A 9,679-nucleotide genomic window follows, 5' to 3' on the forward strand; every position below is an offset into this window, starting at 1 on the left:
TGTCTGTGTATCATTATTATGACTTCCTCATTGAAAATGAAAAAAAAAATCATGTTCAACTTGAAAGATTATAAGTGTGTTTGTGTTTTATAATTACATTCAGAGAATGAAATCATGTTTAATTGTAGTTGCGTGAATTCTGATTTAATTATGTTAATGATTTTGTGTTATTCATTACTTTAACATGTTATGTATGAGAGGAAGAAAAAAAATGTTTCAGGGGGAATCTATTCTAGATGGAGGGCGCCTTTTGATGGGCACAGTAAGGTGCCTCCCCACATTTTAAAGCACCCCACCCCCCCCCCTTGTCCACCATACGAACTCATTTTCAGGGAGGGGGTAACAGAGATTAGTGTTATATTGTATCAGCAAGATAATAGGTTACATTATTCTCGTGGGGGGGGTCAGAAAATTTTGAATCACTCTTTCAAATATCTAACTTCTGAAAAATGCCCTCTTTCTTATGCACGAGCACTACCAGCTGATTTCGCAATACGAAATGTTCTATCGATTTAATACTCTAATACAAGAGTAATAATCTACAATAATAATATGCGATTTTGTTATCATTTAATTGTAATTAGTATAAATAAAATAATTAAAGTAGAATAATATATTCAAATTAAGATTTTTGATGATTAAATTCTGATTGTATTTTTTTTTTGAAAAAAATATTTACAATCTGTGACTCAATGATATGAGGTGGAGAATTTGCGAGTGAAAAATATAGCAGCTAGAATCAACTGTACACACAGCTGATTTTATTTGTCAGAGAGAATAACACTGACTGAACTGTCTTTTAAAATGTCAGAATCATACGGTAAGTGTCTCTTTATTTATTGACATACGACTATTATCTATTTAAAATATGCTTGGTGATTATAATCCTATTTAATGGTCGTTAAATGGCAAAATAATTGAGAGTCGTGTCGGCCTTCTGCTGTTTCTTTATCCTGCGACAATCTCCTGCACAGGCTGCAGAGAGTTGTGCGGGCGTGTGTGATGACTGTACCCTAACTGTAGTGTACTGTGTAGTGTAACGTTTTACGTCGTTAGTGTAGTAAATAGTATGGTTGGAACTACCCCTTATCGACCACCTAATCTTCTAAGCATCGTATCTGCGAAAATATTCATCAATTTTACCCAGTTTTCGTCTCATTTGTGCAGAAAATTTGGCAGATCAGATTCCCATGTTTCGCTCGGCGACTCCGATTCAATCCGTGTATATATCGACGAACAACGAATACGACGATTTTACATTTGCTCATTTGCACCCGTCTTTTGAAACCGACCACCCGCGTTACGCTAAGTTTACGGCCGATTCTAGTCGCGGTGGCGAAATATTTTTACTCTTCAAAATCAGTTCTATGATGTCAACATGCTAAATTATCGTCTCACTAGCTACCTCCACTCACCACTGCGAGCTCCGGCACATGATTCGACGATCGACGACGGATATTTGTTCTAAAGCCATTTCCTATCGGATTTCTTGGTTTTTCAGCGGGGTTTGGGTCTGGTCAAACCAATTTTGATTAATTCTACTAAATTTTTACTTTTTGTTGCTTCTTTTTTTCTCGTAAAATCGATTCTTACCGTTTCTATGGACACTGCGCCTACTCTCCCGCGCGTATCGTTTGTAATACGCAATAATTTTAACGCGCGCAAGGTTTCAAAAGAGGTGGTCGATATATGGTAGTCTCACCATTACTAGTGGATCGTATTACCGAACACTTTTCATGAATACGATCATATCAAACACATTATTCTCATAAAATTCACCAAACTTTCACCACAAGTACATAAGGCATGCCGTACTTAAAATATGTAAAAATTTTGCCAAATTCATTTATCTTTTTTTACGATATTATTAGCTTCCAATTGGACCCCTCTTTGCATGTGAAATATTTTTGGTCACTTGAGAAAAAGGTATCGTGTTACCGAACATGTATTTTCTATGGGAAAAGTTGAGGAAACAACAAAATCACTGATGAGCTATTTTTGACCATTTTTTATTATTTTTTAGAATATTAAGACTTTGAAATTTTTCATCATCTTTCTCTTTAAGTTCCCTTTGGAAGGATGTTGCAAAATTTTGAGCGTATGAAATTATTTTCTGACGCATACGATGCGCGTTCGGTAATACAATACCGGTCAGTAATACAATCACTCACTATACTGACAGTGAGTCCAAACTTCGCATGTGTCCACACTTCGCAGACGGTCATTATCTAAAAAACTAGCCAATATCCTTAAAATTTGACATCAACGTGTAATGCGACCTAAAATTACCCTTTGGCATAAGTTTCTTTAGGATGAGTTCAGTATTGAAATTATTGACAAATGTCTTAGCAAATTTGTCACAGTTTACTTCTTAGCAATAGTTTCTGACATTTCTAGTTCTACATGTACAATATTGATTTCATTTTTAAACAAGAATTCATTTAAAAAATGAGAAAAATATGAAAAGATGGGGAAAACTTGCCACAATGTTTACGTCGCCATCTTGTTTTCTTTGTTTTTCGCCAAATCTACATCACAACTTTCACGCATATTGAGATATCCGGGGGGGGGGGGGGGCACTTCCATTGTCTTTTGACGAGTGGATACCATTGGGTCTCGAAAGACACCCTAAACAAGTATTTTCCATATTCTGAAAAGTATTTGCGTGTGAAACCCTACCCTTAACAAGTATTGGAAACAAAACGATAGTCTTGGCAAGTATTCCCTGAATTGAACCCCCTAAACAAGTCCAGCAATATTTTAATTGTTCTGTCACGGACGTCTGTCGTCGGTTTTACCTTTACCTACATCATTGAGTTTAGTACGGCCCCAGCTCCGACACCTCGCGCAAATCATGCTCTAAACATGTAGTGTTGACTGTTGGGGCAAAATGTACATCCTTTATAAAACATTTTAGTCTTAATTTTTATACCCTCGCAAATTTGACCATAAACATGTAGCTTTCCTAGCGAAATAGATACCCTTTTTGCATTATTTTAGTGTTTTTGACACCCTTATTACGCTACATGCGTAACGTGCCCTATCTTGAAAAAGACATCCTTTTTACATGTTTTTTTTGGTCTTGCATGGTATCCACTCGTCAATGTAAGTGGCCCCCCCCCCCCGGCGAGATATGCGTCAACAAATAATAATTATTTGCATACAATTCCTTTTTTAGTTGTAAATGATTATGTTTAAATAATGAAAATTGTTGTACAGTATGTAGTATATTAATAATAGTAATCATTTACATCTAAAATGTGAATAATTTGTGAATACGTGTATGTAATTGTGTTACAAACAGCACCTCATAACTTGGTTCATCGTAGAAACGTCATCGCGAAGTCATAGCATTAAGAGTATAAAATAAAAATTCCAATGCTTTGTAACACAATGGCCCGTATTCTGAACTCAGGTTTAACTTGAATTCTAGTCTAAAGTTGTGGTTTGACTATTGAAAGCCAATTCAATTGTGAAACAATTCTCTAACAGTTCAGGTTTGATTTATCAGCTTTTTGTTATTCAGATCATTCATAACTGTCTGAATAATAACTGAATCAGTTTTCTTCACCATTTTAGCATGATGAAAGAATATAGTGATTATAAGAAAAAAAATACAATGTTTACAAAATTTGGCCAGTTTGGGCTTTTCATAATTTTAACTTAGAGTTAGACCATAGCCTAAGTTAGATTGGACTTCAGAATACAGGCTAATTAGTTGACCTTTGACTTACTTCACGATGACGTATGTATGCTCGTGTCTGTAAGTTTTGTACGCAAATTAACATTTCCGGGGGGAAAAGCAATACCTCGTCTCCTTGGCCCGAATTCACAAAGGTGGTTTTGAAAACCCACGGTTGAGTCAATGGTCTATGCAGATTTCCTGTATAAATTACGCTTATTTTACCGCTAATGTAAAAATTGTCCAATGATGATGCGCACTTTTGTCACAGTGCACCAAATTGATGCCTGTTGCTGTGGTTATCCATGCTATTTTATTCATAAGTCCATTGTTCTGAATTAATGAGTCCACTCTTCAAACAGTGGACTCATGAATAAAATAGCGTATCTAACCATGGTAACAGGCGTCTATTTGGCGCACTGTGACAAAAGTGCGTATCAGCATTGGACATTTTTTATACACGCGCTAAATTAAGCGTAATTTATACAGGAAATCTGCATAAACCATGGATTCAACCGTGGGTTTTCAAAACCACCTTTGTGAGTTCGGGCCCTTGTGCTTGTGCACTGTATGTGCGTGCACTTACACTTGGTTTCTTGCTGGACCTTTCCATATGCAATGCGCGCAGTCTCATAGACTGTAACTGTGTGCATTGCTAATGGGAGTATTAAGGATAAAATCACTTAGGCTTCCTACAAAAGAAAAATATAAGCAGCATTTTTTATTGGAAAATAAACAAAAAGACTAAAAGAAATCTTGGGAATACTAAAAATGCAAGTAGGAAACTATGATCATGCACCATCTCTTTAGTACATGTACTTCACTATTCTTGTTACAAGATGTATTGTTTTTTGTATTGCCAGATTGTTGAGTTAATTTTCTGACAAGATTTATATTTTCTTCTGAAAAAAAAAAAAATCAATTTTCTCAGACTTTCTGTTCAAGTTCCTGGTCATCGGGAGTGCAGGAACAGGGAAATCATGCATTCTTCACCAATTCATCGAAAGCAAATGTAAGTATGAAAGAAATCTTCTTTACTTTGTTGCTTTGGTGATTTCTTACCAAATGCCATTTATAGCTCATATCAAGTTGATTTTGTGACTTTGAACTTGAAGCATTAATTGATATTTTGACATGGTTATATTGTAAAAGCAAATGCAGGTTATGTTTCTTGATTGTTGATTTAATACAGGTACATGTGTGACAAATCTTTGGTATTCATATTTGTTGGAAAAATGAAAGGATTTTAGGAAAATTAAGTGATTTGAAAAAAATGCCCAGTCCAAGTGCACATATTCAAGATGTTCAATGCTTTCATGACCCTTGACTTAAATTTTACACCTTTGTTCAAGAAAATCAAAACGATATTATGAATTGGCACTATTTACTCTCCTCATAAATTGTATTTGTTGTTATATTTCAGTTAAACAAGACTCAAATCACACAATAGGAGTTGAATTTGGCTCAAAGATCATCAATGCTGGAGGAAAATCGGTCAAGTTACAAATCTGGGACACAGCAGGTCAAGAGAGATTTAGGTATAATAAAAAAAATCATGAATTCTATTTTTTTATGTTTTTCGTTTTTCTTTAAATTGAGTTCAGTAGTGCTGGAGAAGGTAACAGAAGTTCTTATATAGCAACGAATGTTGATATACCCTGAAATAATTTTGTTAAATTTGTAATTAATTATTATTGGGAATGTAGTATGTACACAAACATGTATGCAGGGCAGGCTAATTACTGAATGATGTGAGCTAATTTAAAGTGTTTGAAATGTTAGATCATGATCTGATTTAAGTTAGAAAGATTTAGGTGGATAATTGAATACAGTAGAAAAATTCTGAATTGCAAAATAATGACTGAGTAATACACAAAGAAATCTTTAGTGGTAGAAAAATCTGGAAAAAAATGTGGAAGACGGACATACATGGACTGTGCATTGTTTAAAGAAGCTTTCCAATGTGCATCTATTTGGTGGAGTAGGGTTGCTAATATTGTATGAAAGAAAGTGAGAAATGGAAGTACAATGAATAGCACAATTTTATTTTTTGTTTATTTTTATTATTTTTTTTTTATCCTTAAATTATCAGGTCAGTAACAAGGAGTTACTACAGAGGTGCAGCTGGGGCTTTACTTGTCTATGACATCACAAGGTAAAGTGTTAAAACAAGAGAAATGTTTAAGCTAATGATTGCTCCTTTATATGTTCATTGACACAAAATAGAACTACATGTATATATTATGTTTCATTTGAATACAGGATTGAGTAGTGATTGCGATATGGATATTCTGATATTGAAGTTGTGACCCTAAAGTTCATAGTGGGTTTAATATGAGCCTCAGTCACTAATACCCTATAATCCAGTTGAGTTACGTTTATCCAGCATTGTGGGTATTCATTACACTAAAATGTGAAAGAATATGTACATGTTAATTGTATAATTATGATGAATGGAAGGAATTAGATTTAGCAGTATATTCAATTTAGCAATATCTTCTTACGATATCATGAAGGCTTCATAATATTTGGTCTTATTTTGTCTTATTACCATTTAGCCTGCTCACCATTTTGTTTAGTTTCCATTTACATGTAGACTACATCCATTTTGTCTGATACTGTCTTGGTCTAACATCATAGTCTATATGGCTAGAGAATTGTTTATAAATCACATTTTCACTTGACAAAGTGCAAAGTAATTAGCAAAGGAGTTGGAAATTTGACCATCTTGGCATTAGATGAAGTGGGTATGAGGCCAAGTGAGATGTAGACCAAACGGCAATTAACCTAAAAGATAGAAAACCAAATGGCTTTTATATGGGATTAGACTTAGAAGTACGGTAGACCAACTACATGTACTTGTAAATCATATGGAATTATGGATATAAACCAATCAGCTTTGTAAGAAAGAACTACATTCAGGTCCATGGTAGTAGTACTGGTACTTATAAAGTTCAGTTAGTCAACACTCCTGGAATTTCACTTACATTCTTTCATTGCTTTCATCTCAACACAGTCGGGAGACATATAATGCTCTGACAAAATGGCTGACAGATGCAAGGACGTTGGCCAGTCCTAACATTGTCATCATCCTCTGTGGTAATAAGAAAGACTTGGATGCAGATAGGGAGGTGACGTTCCTAGAGGCCAGTAGATTTGCACAAGAAAACGGTAAGAGGTACCCCTTTGGTTCACTCAATGAACAGATATTTTGGTAAAATTAAGGTGAAATTTATAATATGCAGCAACATTTTGAACATATAGAGATGAGACATGGTTAGTTTTAAAAAAAAATTATATTGAAATAGACTGCAGCAAAAAATATTTACATTAACATCTTTATTTGTGTATTTTTTTTTCCAAACAAAAATTAAACTTAGCAGTAGTAGGGATAACATGATTTCCATGTACATTCCACTGTGTGGGTATGATATCTCTCAGTCATTGTATATTTCCATGTGCAATAACACAATCATCGTGATGATTTTATTTTATAAGAAAATATTTCAAAATTCACTGTAACTTTTTTTATACAGTAAAAACTATTATCTTATTTTGGTTAAAAAAAAACTTGAGCCTGTGTGGGATTTTTCAGTCAATATATGGCTTAATTAGGTTCAATTTTCATGCAGCTCTCAAGCTCTTACAGAATTATTTTGTATTATTATATTTGTGATTTAAAACAATTCTTTCATTTTCAAATATTCATTCAGTTCATTGATCTGTTTCATGTCTGTTTCAGAGATGATGTTCTTGGAAACAAGTGCGTTGACAGGAGAGAATGTAGAAGAAGCTTTCTTGAAATGTGCCAGATCAATACTTAACAAAATTGAATTAGGTAAGAATTAATTACATATCTAGTTTTCAAAGAATCTGCAAGTTTGATATTGAGAGATGGTTGGGATGATTTCTTAATTCAAACAAAGTATGCATAGGTTTTTCATTCATGAGGTCCTTTTATCTGGTAAAGGGCTTCTCCAGGCTGAAAATAATATGGTTTGAACAGATAAAGATAAATCAGACAAATGAGCAATTGATGATGTCATATCCCCACTTGTTCATTTGTATTTGTATTATATGATATGTTTATTCAAATTTTTCCTCCAAGAATTAAAATTATTGGATTGAAAACTAATTTAATGCATTAAATATTCATTACAACTTATTCTATTATAAGGCAGACATATCATACGCACACATTTATGAACTTATGAAATAATGATGATTTCATGTAATAACATAAGAAAAAATGAAAGTGGGGACATGACATTTTCAGTCTACCTTACAGTCTTCGTCTGCATAACTTTGAACAAGTATTCATACATATATTATGCACAGTTATTTGCATTAGAGAGGGGATATGCCCCACCATGTCTTGACACTAAAAAAATTGTGCTTTGTCGTACCATAAAAAAATGAGTTTTTCCATCCCATATGTTAACAAGGCTATGTTTTTCTTGGTTTAATTCTATCAAGGCTAAAGGAGCATGTGCCATGTTTTATTTTGTTTTCCAGGTGAGTTAGATCCTGAAAGGATGGGATCGGGTATCCAATACGGTGATTCCACTCTCCGGAAAGTCACCAGACCGCCGGTCAGGAGTACGCAACAATGCTCATGCTGAGGAATCCAACTTGTGATTATTATCATCAATCGCTTCATCCCAGACCCATCAGCCGTGTGAATCATGTACGCCCCCTTGATGCTGACTGGTCAATATCTGACTGGTCCCTATCTGACAGGTCCATATCTGACCACTACATTTTGACCGGTCCATTTCTGACCGGTTCATACCTCTTGACATCCTTTCCTTCCTGCTGAAGTTCGTATTTTCAGGTGAAGCACCCGGTACAGAGTATATCGTGAAAGTCATTATTATTTTTTTTTTGGCTGTATTTGATAAACCAATCAATATGTGGTTATAAGCTACTGTTAAAAGCTATTGAAATTGTGCCATTTGAATGTCTGAGAGCAAATTTGCTATTTTCCAGTAATATTCAAGGAAAAAGTATCATTGCATTGATATTCAATTAAAAACATCTCGGTGTTTCAGTTACATATATGCAATGCATGTTCACCATGTGAATAACCACTGAAAGCAGACTAGGAGGTTTATTTTATTGATGGAAAAGTCTTATTGCACAAAATTTACGTTGATTAATGCATCCTGTATTTTAGATATAAATCTACTCAGATATTTTTCACCATTGCTTGGAAACTGACTTATTATTTTTGTTTTATTTATTTTTTTTATTATTATTATTTTTTTTGGGGGGGAGGAGGGGTGGGGGAGCAATCATAGCCTGTTAAGTATAGTTGAAATGGTACAAATACAGGTTAAAAATGTTTTGGGTGGAGGTGGCCAGATTATCATCTGAACTTTGACTTACATGTACAATCTTTTTTTGCAATAACTCATGTATATATACATTAGGCCTGGGACGAATGTCAATTTTACCATTCGATTATTTCCTGAAAAAACAATCGAATCATTCGATTGTTCGTTGGGAAGATCGTCTTCTAAGCCAATAGTTGACCTAATTATGAAGACCTCCCAAAAAGGGTTTCAATAACATCTAGGGTGGAGTATTATATGTTCCTTATAAATGAAAGTAAGCCCCTTCTCTTTGAGGTCTATTACAAAAGAAACTATATGAAATGAGATTAAAACTTTCACTTTATTGTTCCAATGAAAAATCTTTCCTAAATCAATGCTTGTATTATACATCCCTCCAAGTGCAACACCCCTGCATATGAATGAATCAGCCTACCATCTTAGGTCCAAGTTACGTCTCTGTAAACAACTCATTCATGAAGTATTCTTTGAGACAGACACGCATGTGGTACATTTTACTTAAATAGAAAAATTTCATCCATTGCCCACACCATGCCCCAACCCCCACCTGTGGCAATGCCCACGATGTTAAAAATATTTTGCAAAATATTTTTCATTTGAAGTACCTCTCAAAATTGCAATATTTTACCATTTGAACCTATAA

General features: G+C 34.3%; 1 protein-coding gene across 1 annotated transcript; it reads left to right on the top strand.

The window, feature by feature from the left end:
• Positions 1-718: 718 nt before the first annotated feature.
• Positions 719-9,438, top strand: LOC129264484 (ras-related protein Rab-4B). Its single transcript, XM_054902370.2, has 7 exons — positions 719-820; positions 4,614-4,694; positions 5,106-5,220; positions 5,775-5,837; positions 6,699-6,853; positions 7,425-7,520; positions 8,198-9,438. Exons 1-7 carry the CDS (start codon positions 805-807, stop codon positions 8,302-8,304), a joined length of 633 nt encoding a protein of 210 aa, XP_054758345.1. The 5' UTR covers positions 719-804; the 3' UTR covers positions 8,305-9,438.
• The last annotated feature ends 241 nt before the right edge of the window (positions 9,439-9,679 follow it).

The sequence above is a fragment of the Lytechinus pictus genome, chromosome 7 (assembly GCF_037042905.1).
Source record: "Lytechinus pictus isolate F3 Inbred chromosome 7, Lp3.0, whole genome shotgun sequence".
Classification (NCBI taxonomy): domain Eukaryota; kingdom Metazoa; phylum Echinodermata; class Echinoidea; order Temnopleuroida; family Toxopneustidae; genus Lytechinus; species Lytechinus pictus.